General features: G+C 43.9%; 1 protein-coding gene across 6 annotated transcripts in view; it reads left to right on the top strand.

Annotated features, from left to right (window-relative positions):
- The window catches only part of C2CD5 (C2 calcium dependent domain containing 5), a 76,871-nt gene that overhangs the window by 29,606 nt on the left and 25,481 nt on the right, over positions 1 to 21,784 (top strand). For 4 of the 6 annotated variants that reach the window (XM_075855639.1, XM_075855636.1, XM_075855637.1 and 1 more), the window contains 7 exons: positions 7,532 to 7,646; positions 7,791 to 7,979; positions 9,835 to 10,026; positions 12,992 to 13,178; positions 13,265 to 13,429; positions 18,025 to 18,165; positions 18,525 to 18,588. In XM_075855639.1, coding sequence (XP_075711754.1) covers positions 7,532 to 7,646; positions 7,791 to 7,979; positions 9,835 to 10,026; positions 12,992 to 13,178; positions 13,265 to 13,429; positions 18,025 to 18,165; positions 18,525 to 18,588 — 1,053 coding nt within the window. The remainder of the gene's footprint in view (positions 1 to 7,531; positions 7,647 to 7,790; positions 7,980 to 9,834; positions 10,027 to 12,991; positions 13,179 to 13,264; positions 13,430 to 18,024; positions 18,166 to 18,524; positions 18,589 to 21,784) is intronic. The other 2 variants (XM_075855640.1, XM_075855638.1) reach the window with 1 other exon arrangement.

Genomic DNA, 21,784 nt, shown 5'->3' with positions numbered 1-21,784 from the left:
CTCCGGTCCTCTCTATAGACAATGACTCCCATCCTCCTCCGGTCCTCTCTATAGACAATGACTCCCATCCTCCTCCGGTCCTCTCTATAGACAATGACTCCCATCCTCCCACTCCTATAATCAGGAATAGGTGGTCCTGCTGCGAGGTGACGATTTATAATCACATGTTCTAGGGGTTGGTGGGGGGCTCAGTGTCGGGGGGCCCCGGAAGCATCTGCCACATTAGTCAGTGAGGGGTTTGTCATATTTGGGGGTCTCATCGCTGGGATTCTAACACTTCATGTGTCTTAAAGGGCCGCCGTCCTGTCTTCTTTAAATAAAGCTCCGTCACTGTGTAATTAAAACATCTGCAAGCTTCTAGTAGACGTTCGGTTTCAATACTTCTCTAATTTTAAGACCTACACTTGCTGTCGGTGAATGGAAACAGTCTTATGGAATTCCATCCAGTCATGTAAACTGTCCTGAACATACAGCTGAAGGTTTGTTACAATGTGCAGACAATCCTCTGTGAGCTAAACACAGCGGCGGCAGCACAAATCTCTGTCCAGTTCTGGACTTTGGGCTGATACCTCTTACCTGCACTGATGCTTTATAACAAACCCTCAGCTGTGAGATTTCCATTTACTGACAGCAAGCAGAGATCTTGAAATGGTGAGGAAATGTAACACAAGGTCAATTAGAAACGTTCATTATACAAGGATTATACGTTCTTTACAGAAGACTGGACGCCGGCCCTTTAATGTCCCGCGTCCTGTGTTCCCGTCCAGACGTCGTCCTGTTCCTCCCGCTGATAATCATCAGTATTGGGGGGGATTCCACTATAAACTGCCCCCGATGGGATGATGGAACGATCCGAGTCCTGGAGTGCAGTCCCCGCTCACATCCCTTTATACGGTCGCTGTACCTTTAAGACCTCATTAATTGTATCAGATCCCACACTCCGTCCTAGAGACTGATACATTGTTACTCTGGGAGTTCCGTCACGGGGTTGTCGCGGCGCCGGTGCCTTCGTTTGGGCTGTGATCTCCTGCGAATCTTTTAGACGTCACGTTCCGGTCCTGTAGACATCGCGGGTCCACACGTCGCAGGGAGATTTAGTGCTGATGCCTGTAGATCTACACATCCAGAGCAAGGTCACAGCACCGCTACATCTACATTATATCCTGAGTGCCATCAAGTCTTCTACTCTGGTCACCTCCAGAGCTGCACTCACAGTTCTACTAAGCAATGGTTTGACTCTGTCAGCGCTGACAGACCCTCCTCCTTCTCCCCTGTCCAGCTTAGTGGAGATCTCATCATAAACTCTACTCTGTTGCAATGCATTGTGGGAGATATGGTGTTTTCTACATTGGCACAGCGCCTGGTGTAAACAGAGCATGTGGTGTACAGACACTGAACCAGCAGGGGGCAGCAGTGAGATGTAAGATGCTGTAACTTGATAGTAGAATTATGATTGCAGCTCTGGATGTGATTGGAGTAAAAGACAGGATGTTAATCGGGATCAGTAAAGCAGAGGATTTCCTCATCGTTACTTGGAGATGTGTCCGGGGAAATGATGAGAATCTGAGTGGTAGTAAATATGGAGGATTGGGGGTTTTCTGGCCGCACGGTATCGGGTGGGGTTGTGTTACGATCGGAGCGCTGCCCCCATCATCCTGACGTCCGTTCCACCGCTGCCCCCGGGTTCAGGGGAGATCTCTGATGGTATGACCGGAGGCATCATCCCGGAGTACGAGTCTGCCACATGATTGGCGCCAAGTCCCGGAGTTACTGGCAGAATCTGTTGCGCCAGCAGTTTCTGCTCTCTCCCCCGCGCTGCCTCAGACGCTGCCAATGACGAAGGATGAAAGCGCCACGTGGTCGTCCTGAAATGTTTTATGTTCTAGAGCAGCAAGATTTCTCTTTAAGAACATCTAAAGTTAATACTGTATATCCTATCCTACTCCAAGCACACCCAAAGCTGCATTCACACTTCTGACTGTGCCAGCAAAGACCCCCATAATGGCTTAGATAAGTTCTCATTCAGTACCGAACTCTGCACAGACACTAAACCAGCAGAGAGACGTGAGATCACTGGAAAATAGCAGGATTGTGAATGCAGCTCTGGATGTGACTGGAGTAAGAGACGTGCTCTAACTGAAAAGTGATCCTGAAGCTGTAGCGATGATGATGAGGGGAGCTGCGCTTTACGTTCTCTCCTCAGATTCTGATTTCTGTGTGTTGCAAGATAATACATTCAGCCAAGCGCCTCCCCCTCCCTTCCCCAGACGTCTCCCCCTCCCCTCCCCCAGACGTCTCCCCCTCCCCTCCCCCAGACGTCTCCCTCTCCCCTCCCCCAGGCGTCTCCCTCTCCCCTCCCCCAGACGTCTCCCTCTCCCCTCCCCCAGGCGTCTCCCCCTCCCCTCCCCCAGACGTCTCCCTCTCCCCTCCCCCAGGCGTCTCCCCCTCCCCTCCCCCAGACGTCTCCCCCTCCCCTCCCCCAGACGTCTCCCCCTCCCCTCCCCCAGACGTCTCCCCCTCCCCTCCCCCAGGCGTCTCCCTCTCCCCTCCCCCAGGCGTCTCCCTCTCCCCTCCCCCAGGCGTCTCCCTCTCCCCTTCCCCAGGCGTCTCCCTCTCCCCTCCCCCAGGCGTCTCCCTCTCCCCTCCCCCAGGCGTCTCCCTCTCCCCTCCCCCAGGCGTCTCCCTCTCCCCTCCCCCAGGCGTCTCCCCCTCCCCTCCCCCAGGCGTCTCCCCCTCCCCTCCCCCAGACGTCTCCCCCTCCCCTCCCCTCCCCCAGGCGTCTCCCCCTCCCCTCCCCCAGGCGTCTCCCCCTCCCCTCCCCCAGGCGTCTCCCCCTCCCCTCAACCAGACGTTTCCCCCTCCCCTCCCCTCCACCAGACGTCTCCCCCTCCCCTCCACCAGACGTCTCCCCTCCCCCAGACGTCTCCCCCTCCCCCAGACGTCTCCCCCTCCCCCAGACGCCTCTGATCTGTGTGCTTGCGGTGTGTGTAGTGACTTCTGTGCTTCTCTAACTCACCTGATTTGCTGTTTTGAACTCAGCCTTTGTCGGGATAATGGGTAACACCAGATCTTACAAACTGCTAGACTGGAGTAGTGACAATGCAGGTATAACCCTCATCCTCCTCCATGTCACCTGATGCACCGCAACAAAAACTATGGCTGCTCAGTGAAGCTCTAGCTCCTCCTACATGAAGGGCTGGGGGGAGGGGCATCCACGTCCAATCACAAGTCTGCAAGGTTGGCTCTGCAATCAATCAGCCAATCGGATCTATGACGGGGTAAAAGGTGGGGGTCATCTGCATCATGTGTCTGGGGGGTACAGGGGGGTCATCTGCATCATGTGTCTGGGGGGTACAGGGGGGTCATCTGCATCATGTGTCTGGGGGGTACAGGGGGGTCATCTGCACTGTGTGTCTGGGGGGTACAGGGGGGTCATCTGCATCATGTGTCTGGGGGGTACAGGGGGGTCATCTGCATCATGTGTCTGGGGGGTACAGGGGGGTCATCTGCATCATGTGTCTGGGGGGTACAGGGGGGTCATCTGCATCATGTGTCTGGGGGGTACAGGGGGGTCATCTGCACTGTGTGTCTGGGGGGTACAGGGGGGTCATCTGCATCATGTGTCTGGGGGGTACAGGGGGGTCATCTGCATCATGTGTCTGGGGGGTACAGGGGGGTCATCTGCACTGTGTGTCTGGGGGGTACAGGGGGGTCATCTGCACTGTGTGTCTGGGGGGGGGTCATCAGTGGCCTCATTTGTTCTTTATGTATCGGGGGATGTAGTGGGAGTGCGAGACCGGCAGCGAGGGGGCAGCTTGTTCAGAACTCTTATCCCAGGACTAGATGGAGTCTCGTGTCTTAGTTGCCGCACCGTCGCTGTAACGCGAATAAATCTCGTTTTAGAATTGCGGCCGTTGCGTTCCCACAAGTCGGTATCGTCTAAGATCACAAATCGTCCGTCTACGGATGATGAGAATATTGTGACCGCTCAGGCGGGTTATTACCGTGCCGCCATCTTGAGTCATTGGCCGGCTCCGCCCCCTCCCATGTTATTATATAATGACTCTGTCACCGGAAATTTCCATTCGATGTTTAATTGGCGCTGCTGTTTGTGCCGGGACGCCGGGTCCTTCATGGGTGAGAGGAGCGGTGGATGTGATCAATGATAGAAGCTCCGGCGAGGCAGCGCTATTGTGGTTAATCCCGGGTCAGAAGCGTCGCGGCCCCTCCGGCGCCATGGGAACGTTTAGTGTCCGGCCGGGTAGAGTCAGAGTGGCGGGACGATGTCCGCAGGTGGAGCAGCGCTGGGATTACTGATGTTATTCCCCCTCCAGCTGCCGCTGAGCTCTTAATCCCTCCTATTCTGTGACATCTGCGCAGCGATCACATGACCCCCCCGCGTCCAGCAGCCGCCGCACCCTGCACCAGCATCGCTGAGAACCGGGCCCAGAATATGTGGCAGCTCCAGCCAACAGACGTTTCCCACAGCAGCACAGACCTCATTAGGCAGCCGCCATGCGTGGAAAATTCTGGAAAACTCCGTTAGTGACCGGGGGCCGTCCAGGGGGTCCTCCTTTTAGGTGATCACAACAAAGCGAAGCTCCAGCTGCGATCATCACCACATGTTCTATGTAGAAACCGTCTTCAGAGAATGCCAAGTAATCTTGTAAATACTAAGATGCATCAAGTCTCCGCTCACATCCAGAGCTGCAGTCACCGAAATCTTGTTACATCATGTCTGTACTACAGTCACATCCAGAGCCGCAGTCACAATTGTACTGTTACATCATGTCTAATACTCCAGTCACATCCAGAGCTGCAGTTACAATTCCGCTGTTACACCATGTCTAATACTCCATTCACATCCAGAGCCGCAGTCACAATTCTGCTGTTGCACGATGTCCTACACTCCAGTCACATCCAGAGCTGCAGTCACAATTCTGTTGTTGCACCATGTCTAATACTCCATTCACATCCAGAGCCGCAGTCACAATTCTGCTGTTGCACGATGTCCTACACTCCAGTCACATCCAGAGCTGCAGTCACAATTCTGTTGTTGCACCATGTCCTACACTCCATTCACATCCAGAGCTGCAGTCACAATTCTTCTAGCAGTATTGAGCTCATAGACACCCCAGACCTGGTTTTCGGTCGTACATTGCAGTGTCTTGTACTGAGTTGTTTTGGAGACGTCGCTGTCACACAGCAGAGCTTGTTCTGTACAGTCACAGATTCAGCAGAGTGATGCAGTGTGGTGCTGCATATAACAGGAAATCAACAGCTCTGGATGTGACTAGAGTATAAGATATGATGTCATTCAGGATCAAGACAAGTAAAGCACAGGATTCCTAGTGTGTGCGGATGTGTTCACACGCAGTGTTTTCAGACGTTTTTCAGGGCGTAAACGCCTCGAAAACAGAAGCTGACAAAGCAGAAGCTGAACGCCTACAAACCTGCCCATTGATTTCAATGGAAAAAACGCTGCGTAAAAAAAAAGGCCCCGTAAAAAGGAGCGCGTCACTTCTTGAGCTGTTTTTGGAGCCGTTTTTCATTGTGTCAATAGAAGATCAGAGGCTTCCCCTTGAAAACCGCTCCGTATTTTACAGCCGTTTTTAGCGTGTGAACATCGCCTTAATGAGTGACTGTCTCTTTAAGCTGTATCGGTCCTGTGATAGGTGCATGTGGGCCACTAGAGGGTTAACCTGGTGTATTTTAATTGCCCCCCCATTCTAGATGAAGTCTAGTGCTTTGCGGCTTCCATCGTCCGGCTGAATCGGTCATTATGGGGGTCCGTCGTCCTCCTAGTAGAGAGCCGGTCACATGTGCCCCATAACTGCGGAGTGTAATAACCCCGTCACCCCCAAATAGAAACTCAAAATGGGTAAACGACAAAGTGGTGCAGAAACCAGGTGATGGCGGCCCTCAGCTATAATACAGATGAGTATAAATGCCACAGCAGCACAGAGGATTTCAGCATGTTGGGGACGGGGCGCAGGCAGGGCCGTTTCTTTGTGTTGACGTTTCATTGAGCTGCCATAGTTTCTGTATGTTCAGTCACCAGCTCCCAGCATGCACCGGTCCCCCCATCTATGGCTGCCTTGCCGATCCCCAGCTCACTAAAGCTTCCGCTGCTGCCCGAGAGGAGAGGGAACCCCTGTAGTCTGCTGAGCACCCCCTCTCCTGCTTCCACCCTCCCTCGCCACCCACTCTAGTGTTTCTGTAAATCCTTAGTGGTCAATGCTACAATGGCGCCCCCTTGTGGATTGTGCGGCTCAGGGCACGTGTTTATATTTAGATGCTTGTGCCCATAAGATAGACATGGCCAGTGCCCTGCACTCACTGGCTATGAGGCCGCTCTCCTTAATGATGTGCCAGGTAAGTTAATGAACCCCCTCCTATCTTACCCCTCAGGACTCCTGACCCCCCCCCCACCACCACAGAACGCTGCTGGTCCATTCTGGGAAAATTAATGCAGAATTTTGTTCCCTTTCTTCAATCTTGTGGCTTGCCCATAGCAAACAGGCAGCACATCTGGTGTGTGTTGTTTCTGCACTGGTTCTTTTACCCCCCAGTGTATTGTACAGGATGGACGGGGTTAATTAGGGGGTAGAAGACGATTTCTCTAGTGCTCACACATGACACCAGTTAGCAGGACACGGGTGACAGGACGTTTCTACCCCCTGTCTGTTGTGCATGCTCTATGGCAAACAGTATTATTTTGTAATAATTATCTGTGGGGCAGGAAACGCTGACATCTAGTGGAGGACAATGGCTCTGCAGGACAGGAAGCACTGACATCTAGTGGAGGACAATGGCTCTGCAGGACAGGAAGCACTGACATCTAGTGGAGAACAATGGCTCTGCAGGACAGGAAGCACTGACATCTAGTGGAGGACAATGGCTCTGCAGGACAGGAAGCACTGACATCTAGTGGAGAACAATGGCTCTGCAGGACAGGAAGCACTGACCTCTAGTGGAGGACAATGGCTCTGCAGGGAAGTGATTGCACTTTTCAGATATCCTCCACTATTTACTGATTTATCACCATATATTCTACAGCTCTGTACAGACAATGCGCTCACTTTGATTTTTTGCCTTGTGAATGTGGATGACGTTGGAAGCTCGGTGACCGACCTCTGATCATAGGATTGTGCCCGGTGCTTGCACTGCACGGCTGAGACACATTGTAATGCTATATCCTTGCAGGGGCCACATCTAATGCTGCTGGCAGAGGAAAGGGGGGTCCTGATGTCCTCACTTTCCTGAGTCATGCGGAGTGTGGATATTAAGATGATTGACCTTTCATTGGTAAGTTGTGCATTCTTTGTCCAGCAGGGGGCGCTCCAGGTGTTCTTGTATTACTGTAGCAGGCAGGTTTCCCCAGCGTTGCCTTTTACATCCGTTCTCACATCACTGCAGAAATCAGCGAGACGCCTATGTATTGCGCAGGACACGTCGCAGTGCGGTGGTGCGACACCTATGGGGAATGATGGCGCCGAAGATCCAATTCAGCTTTTTTTTTCTGTTTCAGATGAACCAGAAACCAGAGACGCCTGGTGGGCTGAGATCCGTCAGGAGATTAAATCTCACGCCAAAGCGCTGGGCTGTCACGCCGTCGTAGGCTACAGTGAGTCCACCAGTATTTGGTGAGTGAGCCGGAGACCAGGTGGATGGGATGATCACGGCCTTGGTAGTGGTTAGCCTATAGAGCTCCCTGTACATGTGAGGGGGCGGGGCTGTGACTACCTCTGCAGGGGCCCGGTCACTAACCTGTTGTCTTCTCTCTGCAGTGAAGAAGTCTGCATCCTCTCCGCCTCGGGCACAGCCGCTGTACTGAACCCCCGATTCTTGCAGGAAGCCGCCAGCGAATGCTCTTTGGATCAAAGGTTGTCGTCGCAGCCCGGCGGCTTCTTTATAGGGTCAGACAAGGGAGAGTTTGATTTTATCCTTCAGAGCAAGGATAGTGGCGCTCGTCTAGGGTAGGTGATGTCATTATAGGGGCGAGTGCAGGATGAACACCCCAGTAACTAACATCACCCGAGGTAACACCTCTCTAAAGTCACACCACAGGGCACATTTAAAGGGGCAGTGTCCCAGCCAGGACCAAGCACATCACTTCACCCTCCCCTTGGCTCCATCACTTTAATAAGACATCCCAATACATTCCGATGTGTAATCCGGCACACCGAAATATGGGAACGGTCCACAGGGATGTATTAGTTGCCTTGTTTTTATCCCACCCCCTCATTAGGTTCTTGTTGACAGGTTAATGTGGCTGCCGGGACCCCCGGGGTGTCTGCTCTCATGGGGTGGGGCGGTTGCCTGTTCGGTCAGTTATTTTCACAGCTGATGCTGTTTATAATTGTCACTGTAAATTCTCGCATGCAGCATGGGGGGGGATTGGAGCGGTCAGAGAGGATGAATATGAAAGTCCAGGCCTAATTACAGTATAAGGTTATATTCACGTGGAAACCGCGCCGCAAAACTCATCAAAAACTAGCCGAAAATGTCTCCCGTCGATTTCAATGGGAGGCGGAGGCGTATTTTTCCTGCGAGCGGTAAAACCGTCTCGCGGGAGAAAGGAGGGACATGCGCTATCTTCGGGTGTTTACGCCTCTGACCTCCCATTGACATCAATGGGAGGCAGAGAAAGCGTATTTTGTGGCGTTTTATGCCCGCGGCGCTCAATGGCCACGGGCGAAAAACGCTGCGAAAATCGGCGAGCAGGCAGAGGAAAATCTGCCTCAAACTTCCAAATGGAATTTTGAGGCAGAATATCCGCCTGCAAAATACTCTGTGTGAACCCAGGCTTAGGGTCCTCAGACGTGACCCTGGAGCGCAGGGACGTGACCCATCCCCCGGTGACCGCTCTGAGAAATGCCGCGTTACACAGGAATTGATGTGTTTGGTCTTTGTGGACACATTTTATGAATGTTGGTCACCACTATAATTAGGGGACTGCCCCTTTAAAATTTTGTATCTAAATTAAATAGCCCAAAAAAAACAAAACACTAACCCACAGGACACACGTTCTGATCTGCGCTGCGGGGGGTGAGGCGCCGTGACCTCCGCCATGACCTCATTTCTTCTGCTTTGCACGGCTGTCTCTTACAAAATTTGGGTTCCTGCTCTGTGACTGTATGGCCACCTATAGGGGATTAGTGGGGGTCTCAGCCGTCTCTTATATAATGGATGACGCAGCTACATAGACTATATGTGAAGCTTCGCTCCTTGTCTGTACTCAGCCCCCGTTCTATATACCTCATTTATTGTGAGTCCTAATTCTGGATATGACTGGAATATAAGATATGTGAGTGCAGCTCTGGAGGTGACTGGAGGATAAGACATGATGTGAGTGCAGCTCTGGAGGTGACTGGAGGATAAGACATGATGTGAGTGCAGCTCTGGATGTGACTGGAATATAAGACATGATGTGACTGCAGCTCCGGAGGTGACTGGAGGATAAGACATGATGTGACTGCAGCTCTGGATGTGACTGGAGTATAAGACATTGTTTGTGTGCAGCTCTGGAGGTGACTGGAGGATAAGACATGTGAGTACAGCACTGGAGGTAACTGGAGGATAAGACATGATGTGAGTGCAGCTCTGGGGAATAAGACAATGTGAGTGCAGCACTGGAGGTAACTGGAGGATAAGACATAATGTGAGTGCAGCTCTGGAGGTGACTGGAATATAAGATATGATGTGACTGCAGCTCCGGAGGTGACTGGAGAATAAGACATGATGTGACTGCAGCTCTGGATGTGACTGGAGTATAAGACATGATGTAGCTCCACACACTGTGTAATATAATCTTCTTGCTCTCTTGCACAGGACAGAAGAGTCTCCGCAGCGGCCCTGTGCTTTCTGTCACATCCCGTACGATGAGCTGAACATGCCGTTTCCCGCTCACCTCACCTTCTGTTACAGCTGCCGCAAGCAGAAAGTTCCTGACGTCCTATTTACCACAATAGATTTACCGGCAGATACTCCGATCGTGGGGAAAGGTTGTCTGATCCAGGCGAGGTACGGACGCCTCCGGGGCTGGACTTCTGCACCGCGTCTGTCTCCTTGTTGCCCATAGTAACTATACCGAGCTCCATTCTGCCTGTAGTAACTATACCGAGCTCCATTCTGCCCGTAGTAACTATACCGAGCCCCATTCTGCCTGTAGTAACTATACTGAGCTCCATTCTGCCCGTAGTAACTATACCGAGCTCCATTCTGCCTGTAGTAACTATACTGAGCTCCATTCTGCCCGTAGTAACTATACCGAGCTCCTTTATGCCTGTAGTAACTATACCGAGCTCCTTTCTGCCTGTAGTAACTATACCGAGCTCCTTTCTGCCTGTAGTAACTATACCGAGCTCCTTTCTGCCTGTAGTAACTATACCGAGCTTCTTTCTGCCTGTAGTAACTATACTGAGCTGCATTCTGCCTGTAGTAACTATACAGAGCTCCTTTCTGCCTGTAGTAACTATACCGAGCTCCATTCTGCCTGTAGTAACTATACCGAGCTCTATTCTTCCCATAGTAACTATACCGAGCTCCATTCTGCCCGTAGTAACTATACCGAGCTCCATTCTGCCCGTAGTAACTATACCGAGCTCTTTTCTGCCTGTAGTAACTATACCGAGCTCCTTTCTGCCTGTAGTAACTATACCGAGCTCCTTTCTGCCTGTAGTAACTATACCGAGCTCCTTTCTGCCTGTAGTAACTATACCGAGCTCCTTTCTGCCTGTAGTAACTATACTGAGCTGCATTCTGCCTGTAGTAACTATACAGAGCTCCTTTCTGCCTGTAGTAACTATACCGAGCTCCATTCTGCCTGTAGTAACTATACCGAGCTCTATTCTTCCCATAGTAACTATACCGAGCTCCATTCTGCCCGTAGTAACTATACCGAGCTCCATTCTGCCCGTAGTAACTATACCGAGCTCCATTCTGCCCGTAGTAACTATACCGAGCTCCATTCTGCCCGTAGTAACTATACCGAGCACCATTCTGCCCGTAGTAACTATACCGAGCACCATTCTGCCCGTAGTAACTATACTGAGCTCCATTCTGCCCGTAGTAACTATACCGAGCTCCATTCTGCCTATAGTAACTATACCGAGCTCCATTCTGCCCGTAGTAACTATACCGAGCTCCATTCTGCCTATAGTAACTATACTGAGCTCCATTCTGCCTGTAGTAACTATACCGAGCTCCATTCTGCCTGTAGTAAATATACCGAGCTCCATTCTGCCCGTAGTAACTATACCGAGCTCCATTCTGCCTGTTGTAACTATACCGAGTTCCATTCTGCCCGTAGTAAATATACCGAGCTCCATTCTGCCCGTAGTAATTATACCGAGCTCCATTCTGCCCGTAGTAACTATACGGAGCTCCATTCTGCCCGTAGTAACTATACGGAGCTCCATTCTGCCCGTAGTAACTATACGGAGCTCCATTCTGCCTGTAGTAACTATACCGAGCTCAATTCTGCCCGTAGTAACTATACCGAGCTCCATTCTGCCCGTAGTAACTATACCGAGCTCAATTCTGCCCGTAGTAACTATACCGAGCTCCATTCTGCCTGTAGTAACTATACCGAGCTCCTTTCTGCCTGTAGTAACTACCGAGCTCCTTTTTGCCTGTAGTAACTACCGAGCTCCTTTCTGCCTGTAGTAACTACCGAGCTCCTTTCTGCCTGTAGTAACTATACTGAGCTCCTTTCTGCCTGTAGTAACTTTACCGAGCTCCATTCTGCCCGTAGTAACTATACCGAGCACCATTTTGCCCGTAGTAACTATACCGAGCACCATTCTGCCCGTAGTAACTATACCGAGCTCCTTTCTGCCTGTAGTAACTATACTGAGCTCCTTTCTGCCCGTAGTAACTATACCGAGCTCCTTTCTGCCTGTAGTAACTATACCGAGCTCCTTTCTGCCTGTAGTAACTATACCGAGCTCCATTCTTCCCGTAGTAACTATACCGAGCTCCATTCTGCCCGTAGTAACTATACTGAGCTCCATTCTGCCTATAGTAACTATACACGAGCTCCATTCTGCCCGTAGTAACTATACCGAGCTCCATTCTGCCCGTAGTAACTATACCGAGCTCCATTCTGCCCGTAGTAACTATACGGAGCTCCATTCTGCCCGTAGTAACTATACGGAGCTCCATTTTGCCCGTAGTAACTATACGGAGCTCCATTTTGCCCGTATTAACTATACGGAGCTCCATTTTGCCTGTAGTAACTATACGGAGCTCCAATTTGCCCGTAGTAACTATACGGAGCTCCATTCTGCCCGTAGTAACTATACCGAGCTCCATTCTGCCTGTAGTAACTATACCGAGCTCCTTTCTGCCTGTAGTAACTATACCGAGCTCCATTCTGCCTGTAGTAACTATACCGAGCTCCATTCTGCCTGTAGTAACTATACCGAGCTCCTTTCTGCCTGTAGTAACTATACCGAGCTCGATTCTGCCTGTAGTAATTATACCGAGCTCCATTCTGCCTGTAGTAACTATACCGAGCTACTTTCTGCCCGTAGTAACTATACCGAGCTCCATTCTGCCTGTAGTAGTTATACCGAGCTCCATTCTGCCTGTAGTAACTATACCGAGCTCCATTCTGCCTGTAGTAACTATACCGAGCTCCATTCTGCCTGTAGTAACTATACCGAGCTCCATTCTGCCTGTAGTAACTATACCGAGCTCCATTCTGCCTGTAGTAACTATACCGAGCTCCATTCTGCCTGTAGTAACTATACTGAGCTCCATTCTGCCTGTAGTAACTATACCGAGCTCCATTCTGCCTGTAGTAACTATACCGAGCTCCATTCTGCCTGTAGTAACTATACCGAGCTCCATTCTGCCTGTAGTAACTATACCGAGCTCCTTTCTGCCTGTAGTAATTATACCGAGCTCCATTCTGCCCCTAGTAACTATACCGAGCTCCATTCTGCCCGTGGTAACTAGCAAGCCCCGTTTTCTCCCTGCTCAGGTTGTGTCGTCTGAAGAAGAAGGCGCAGGCGGAGGTGAACGCCACGGTCATCAGTAACCTGCTGCCCTTCATGGAGTACGAGCTGCACACACAGCTGATGAACAAGCTCAAGCTGAAGGGGATGAACGCGCTGTTTGGTCTGAGGATTCAGATCACGGTCGGGGAGAACATGCTGCTGGGACTGGCGGTAAGTGTCACCGGAGGATGGGACTCCTGCTGGATGAGGGGAGCCGCCATTATCCATAGGGTGCAGCTAATTAGGGGCTTTCTTAGTCTGCTACAGGGGTGTACCTGACCTCATTACCTACTCCGGGGGGGATCCAGATCTCCGGCAAGACCCCCAATGACGGATCCTACGAGCAACACATCAACCACATGCAGAAGAAGATCAACGAAACCATCGCCAAGAACAAGGAAATGTATGAAATAAACCCCCCGGTCAGTGACTAGTGATGGAGATTATTATATTATATATCAGTGATGGAGATTATTATATATCAGTGATGGAGATTATTATATTATATATCAGTGATGGAGATTATTATATATCAGTGATGGAGATTATTATATTATATATCAGTGATGCAGATTATTATATATCAGTGATGGAGATTATTATATTATATATCAGTGATGGAGATTATTATATTATATATCAGTGATGGAGATTATTATATATCAGGGATGGAGATTATTATATATCAGTGATGGAGATTATTATATTATATATCAGTGATGGAGATTATTATATTATATATCAGTGATGGAGATTATTATATTATATATCAGTGATGGAGATTATTATATATCAGTGATGGAGATTATTATATTATATATCAGTGATGGAGATTATTATATTATATATCAGTGATGGAGATTATTATATATCAGGGATGGAGATTATTATATATCAGTGATGGAGATTATTATATTATATATCAGGGATGGAGATTATTATATATCAGTGATGGAGATTATTATATTATATATCAGTGATGGAGATTATTATATTATATATCAGTGATGGAGATTATTATATTATATATCAGTGATGGAGATTATTATATTATATATCAGGGATGGAGATTATTATATTATATATCAGGGATGGAGATTATTATATTATATATCAGTGATGGAGATTATTATATTATATATCAGGGATGGAGATTATTATATTATATATCAGTGATGGAGATTATTATATTATATATCAGTGATGGAGATTATTATATATCAGTGATGGAGATTATTATATTATATATCAGGGATGGAGATTATTATATATCAGTGATGGAGATTATTATATTATATATCAGGGATGGAGATTATTATATATCAGTGATGGAGATTATTATATTATATATCAGTGATGGAGATTATTATATATCAGTGATGGAGATTATTATATTATATATCAGCGATGGAGATTATTATATTATATATCAGGGATGGAGATTATTATATTATATATCAGGGATGGAGATTATTATATTATATATCAGGGATGGAGATTATTATATTATATATCAGTGATGGAGATTATTATATTATATATCAGTGATGGAGATTATTATATTATATATCAGTGATGGAGATTATTATATTATATATCAGCGATGGAGATTATTATATTATATATCAGTGATGGAGATTATTATATTATATATCAGTGATGGAGATTATTATATTATATATCAGTGATGGAGATTATTATATTATATATCAGTGATGGAGATTATTATATATCAGTGATGGAGATTATTATATTATATATCAGTGATGGAGATTATTATATTATATATCAGTGATGGAGATTATTATATTATATATCAGTGATGGAGATTATTATATTATATATCAGTGATGGAGATTATTATATTATATATCAGTGATGGAGATTATTATATTATATATCAGGGATGGAGATTATTATATTATATATCAGTGATGGAGATTATTATATATCAGTGATGGAGATTATTATATTATATATCAGTGATGGAGATTATTATATTATATATCAGTGATGGAGATTATTATATTATATATCAGTGATGGAGATTATTATATATCAGTGATGGAGATTATTATATTATATATCAGTGATGGAGATTATTATATATCAGTGATGGAGATTATTATATTATATATCAGTGATGGAGATTATTATATTATATATCAGGGATGGAGATTATTATATTATATATCAGTGATGGAGATTATTATATATCAGTGATGGAGATTATTATATTATATATCAGTGATGGAGATTATTATATATCAGTGATGGAGATTATTATATATCAGTGATGGAGATTATTATATTATATATCAGTGATGGAGATTATTATATTATATATCAGGGATGGAGATTATTATATATCAGTGATGGAGATTATTATATTATATATCAGTGATGGAGATTATTATATATCAGTGATGGAGATTATTATATTATATATCAGTGATGGAGATTATTATATTATATATCAGGGATGGAGATTATTATATATCAGTGATGGAGATTATTATATTATATATCAGTGATGGAGATTATTATATTATATATCAGTGATGGAGATTATTATATTATATATCAGTGATGGAGATTATTATATTATATATCAGTGATGGAGATTATTATATATCAGTGATGGAGATTATTATATATCAGTGATGGAGATTATTATATTATATATCAGTGATGGAGATTATTATATTATATATCAGTGATGGAGATTATTATATTATATATCAGGGATGGAGATTATTATATATCAGTGATGGAGATTATTATATATCAGTGATGGAGATTATTATATATCAGTGATGGAGATTATTATATATCAGTGATGGAGATTATTATATTATATATCAGTGATGGAGATTATTATATTATATATCAGGGATGGAGATTATTATATATCAGTGATGGAGATTATTATATATCAGTGATGGAGATTATTATATATCAGTGATGGAGATTATTATATATCAGTGATGGAGATTATTATATTATATATCAGTGATGGAGATTATTATATTATATATCAGTGATGGAGATTATTATATATCAGTGATGGAGATTATTATATATCAGTGATGGAGATTATTATATATCAGTGATGGAGATTATTATATTATATATCAGTGATGGAGATTATTATATTATATATCAGTGATGGAGATTATTATATTATATATCAGTGATGGAGATTATTATATTATATATCAGTGATGGAGATTATTATATTATATATCAGTGATGGAGATTATTATATTATATATCAGTGATGGAGATTATTATATTATATATCAGTGATGGAGATTATTATATTATATATCAGTGATGGAGATTATTATATTATATATCAGTGATGGAGATTATTATATTATATATCAGTGATGGAGATTATTATATTATATATCAGTGATGGAGATTATTATATTATATATCAGTGATGGAGATTATTATATTATATATCAGTGATGGAGATTATTATATTATATATCAGGGATGGAGATTATTATATTATATATCAGTGATGGAGATTATTATATTATATATCAGGGATGGAGATTATTATATTATATATCAGGGATGGAGATTATTATATTATATATCAGTGATGGAGATTATTATATTATATATCAGGGATGGAGATTATTATATATCAGTGATGGAGATTATTATATTATATATCAGTGATGGAGATTATTATATTATATATCAGTGATGGAGATTATTATATTATATATCAGTGATGGAGATTATTATATTATATATCAGGGATGGAGATTATTATATATCAGTGATGGAGATTATTATATTATATATCAGCGATGGAGATTATTATATTATATATCAGGGATGGAGATTATTATATTATATATCAGTGATGGAGATTATTATATTATATATCAGTGATGGAGATTATTATATATCAGCGATGGAGATTATTATATTATATATCAGGGATGGAGATTATTATATTATATATCAGTGATGGAGATTATTATATTATATATCAGGGATGGAGATTATTATATTATATATCAGTGATGGAGATTATTATATTATATATCAGTGATGGAGATTATTATATATCAGCGATGGAGATTATTATATTATATATCAGGGATGGAGATTATTATATTATATATCAGTGATGGAGATTATTATATTATATATCAGTGATGGAGATTATTATATATCAGCGATGGAGATTATTATATTATATATCAGGGATGGAGATTATTATATTATATATCAGTGATGGAGATTATTATATTATATATCAGGGATGGAGATTATTATATTATATATCAGGGATGGAGATTATTATATATCAGTGATGGAGATTATTATATTATATATCAGCGATGGAGATTATTATATTATATATCAGGGATGGAGATTATTATATTATATATCAGTGATGGAGATTATTATATTATATATCAGTGATGGAGATTATTATATATCAGTGATGGAGATTATTATATTATATATCAGGGATGGAGATTATTATATATCAGTGATGGAGATTATTATATTATATATCAGTGATGGAGATTATTATATTATATATCAGGGATGGAGATTATTATATATCAGTGATGGAGATTATTATATTATATATCAGTGATGGAGATTATTATATATCAGCGATGGAGATTATTATATTATATATCAGGGATGGAGATTATTATATTATATATCAGTGATGGAGATTATTATATATCAGTGATGGAGATTATTATATTATATATCAGTGATGGAGATTATTATATTATATATCAGTGATGGAGATTATTATATTATATATCAGTGATGGAGATTATTATATATCAGTGATGGAGATTATTATATTATATATCAGGGATGGAGATTATTATATTATATATCAGTGATGGAGATTATTATATTATATATCAGGGATGGAGATTATTATATTATATATCAGTGATGGAGATTATTATATTATATATCAGTGATGGAGATTATTATCTTGTTTTTGATCATATAGGAAATACTGGAAGAGACGATCGGTTCCCCGATCCCGGAGCCGCGGCACAGAACCCGACTGCTCCGTTCTCAGTCTGAAAGCTCCGATGAGGTGGTGGAGCTGGATCTGTCTCATGGTAAAAAAGACGCCTTTGTCCTGGAGGTAAGAAGCCGGACGACCGCCCCATCACCCCCCGTGTGGAGGACCCTGGTGTATTATAGGATTCATTTAGGGCGGTATATTCAGGAACACACGTTAAACCTATTGCCGGATTATACAACGGGAGATTATCAGGGACCGGAGAATAATATTTATGGGCAGATTCCTAATAAACACAAATCTCTGAGATTCTACATTTTATTAGACAGGTTAGTGGGAGTTTAAAGGAATCCTCCTGTCATTTATCTGCCCCACAGGCAAAAATCCTAAACCGTCCTGTCCTCTAGTGTAGTCATTATATCAGAACCAGCCTGGGTGGAGATCTGTGTCCAGACTGGAGCCTGTGTGGTTTTTACTTTCAGATCGATGACACGGACGCCGTGGAGGACGTTCATTCACTCCTGACAGACGTCCCGCCACCCCCAGGTGACAACCTCTGCCGGGTGCAAATACTTGTTTGTGGTGGGGGAAGGGGAATGTCCACTGTTATATATAGATATATACACTCTATCCTCATCACTGCGTACTTACATCCTATATTATACTCCAGAGCTGCACTCACTATTCTGCTGGTGGAGTCACTGTGTACATACATTACATTACTTATCCTGTACTGATCCTGAGTTACATCCTGTATTATACTCCAGAGCTGCACTCACTATTCTGCTGGTGGAGTCACTGTGCACATACATTACATTACTTATCCTGTACTGATCCTGAGTTACATCCTGTATTATACTCCAGAGCTGCACTCACTATTCTGCTGGTGGAATCACTGTGTACATACATTACATTACTTATCCTGCACTGATCCTGAGTTATATCCTGTATTATACTCCAGAGCTGCACTCACTATTCTGCTGGTGGAGTCACTGTGTACATACATTATATTACTTATCCTGTACTGATCCTGAGTTATATCCTGTATTATACTCCAGAGCTGCACTCACTATTCTGCTGGTGGAGTCACTGTGTACATGCATTACTTATCCTGTACTGATCCTGAGTTACATCCTGTATTATACTCCAGAGCTGCACTCACTATTCTGCTGGTGGAGTCACTGTGTACATACATTACATTACTTATCCTGTACTGATCCTGAGTTACATCCTATATTATACTCCAGAGCTGCACTCACTATTCTGCTGGTGGAGTCACTGTGTACATACATTACATTACTTATCCTGTACTGATCCTGAGTTACATCTGTATTATACTCCAGAGCTGCATGCACTATTCTGCCGGTGGAGTCACTGTGTACATACATTACATTACTTATCCTGTACTGATCCTGAGTTATATCCTGTATTATACTCCAGAGCTGTACTCACTATTCTGCTTGTGGAGTCACTGTGTACATACATTACATTACTTATCCTGTACTGATCCTGAGTTATATCCTGTATTATACTCCAGAGCGGCACTCACTATTCTGCTGGTGTAGTCACTGTGTACATACATTACATTACTTATCCTGTACTGATCCTGAGTTACATCCTGTATTATACTCCAGAGCTGCACTCACTATTCTGCTGGTGGAGTCACTGTGTACATACATTACATTACTTATCCTGTACTGATCCTGAGTTACATCTGTATTATACTCCAGAGCTGCATGCACTATTCTGCCGGTGGAGTCACTGTGTACATACATTACATTACTTATCCTGTACTGATCCTGAGTTATATCCTGTATTATACTCCAGAGCTGCACTCACTATTCTGCTGATGGAGTCACTGTGTACATACATTACATTACTTATCCTGTACTGATCCTGAGTTACATCCTATATTATACTCCAGAGCTGCACTCACTATTCTGCTGGTGGAGTCACTGTGTACATACATTACATATCCTGTACTGATCCTGAGCTACATACTGTATTATACTCCAGAGCTGCACTCACTATTCTGCTGGTGCAGTCACTGTGTACATACATTACATTACTTATCCTGTACTGATCCTGCGTTATATCCTGTATTATACTCCAGAGCTGCACTCACTATTCTGCTGGTGGAGTCACTGTGTACATACATTACTTATCCTGTACTGATCCTGAGTTATATCCTGTATTATACTCCAGAGCTGCACTCTCTATTCTGCTGGTGGAGTCACTGTGTACATACATTACTGATCCTGAGTTATAGCCTGTATTATACTCCAGAGCTGCACTCACTATTCTGCTGGTGGAGTCACTGTGTACATACATTACATTACTTATCCTGTACTGATCCGGGGTTACATCCTGTATTATACTCCAGAGCTGTATGCACTATTCTGCCGGTGGAGTCACTGTGTACATACATTACATTACTTATCCTGTACTGATCCTGAGTTATATCCTGTATTATACTCCAGAGCTGTACTCACTATTCTGCTGGTGTAGTCACTGTGTACATACATTACATTACTTATCCTGTACTGATCCTGAGTTATATCCTGTATTATACTCCAGAGCTGCACTCACTATTCTGCTGGTGGAGTCACTGTGTACATACATTACATTACATATCCTGTACTGATCCTGAGCTACATCCTGTATTATACTCCAGTGCTGCACTCACTATTCTGCTGGTGGAGTCACTGTGTACATACATTACATTACTTATCCTGTACTGATCCTGAGTTATATCCTGTATTATACTCCAGAGCTGCACTCACTATTCTGCTGGTGGAGTCACTGTGTACATACATTACATTACTTATCCTGTACTGATCCTGAGTTATATCCTGTATTATACTCCAGAGCTGCACTGACTATTCTGCTGGTGGAGTCACTGTGTACATACATTACATTACTTATCCTGTACTGATCCTGAGTTACATCCTGTATTATACTCCAGAGCTGCACTCACTATTCTGCTGGTGGAGTCACTGTGTATATACATTACATTACTTATCCTGTACTGATCCTGAGTTATATCCTGTATTATACTCCAGAGCTGCACTCACTATTCTGCTGGTGGGGTCACTGTGTACATACATTACATTACTTATCCTGTACTGATCCTGAGTTATATCCCGTGTTATACTCCAGAGCTGCACTCACTATTCTGCTGGTGGAGTCACTGTGTACATACATTACATTACTTATCCTGTACTGATCCTGAGTTACATCCTGTATTATACTCCAGAGCTGCACTCACTATTCTGCTGGTGGAGTCACTGTGTACATACATTACATTACTTATCCTGTACTGATCCAGAGTTACATCCTGTATTATACTCCAGAGCTGCACTCACTATTCTGCTGGTGGAGTCACTGTGTACATACATTACATTACTTATCCTGTACTGATCCGGGGTTATATCCTGTATTATACTCCAGAGCTGCACTCACTATTCTGCTGGTTGTAAAGGAAACAGTCAGTAAGCTTGTGTTCAGAAGTTTTTAGCTGTGGATCTATTATAATTCAGGGGGCAGTTAGTTTTTTTTACATCAGATGATTGGACGGGGCCTGGATTAGACACTTATCAGTATGTAAATCACCAGGACATGCTCTGTGCAGACACTGAAGATGCAGAGAGATTTCAGATGCCTCCAGAATTATGAGTGCAGCTCTGGAGTATAATACAGACTGTTAATTATAAGAGCCATGTGACTGTGATGCTGCTCTGTA

This window comes from Rhinoderma darwinii, chromosome 3, assembly GCF_050947455.1.
Source record: "Rhinoderma darwinii isolate aRhiDar2 chromosome 3, aRhiDar2.hap1, whole genome shotgun sequence".
Classification (NCBI taxonomy): domain Eukaryota; kingdom Metazoa; phylum Chordata; class Amphibia; order Anura; family Rhinodermatidae; genus Rhinoderma; species Rhinoderma darwinii.
Note: the sequence above shows the minus strand (reverse complement) of the source record. Positions and strands in the feature narration are given on the sequence as shown.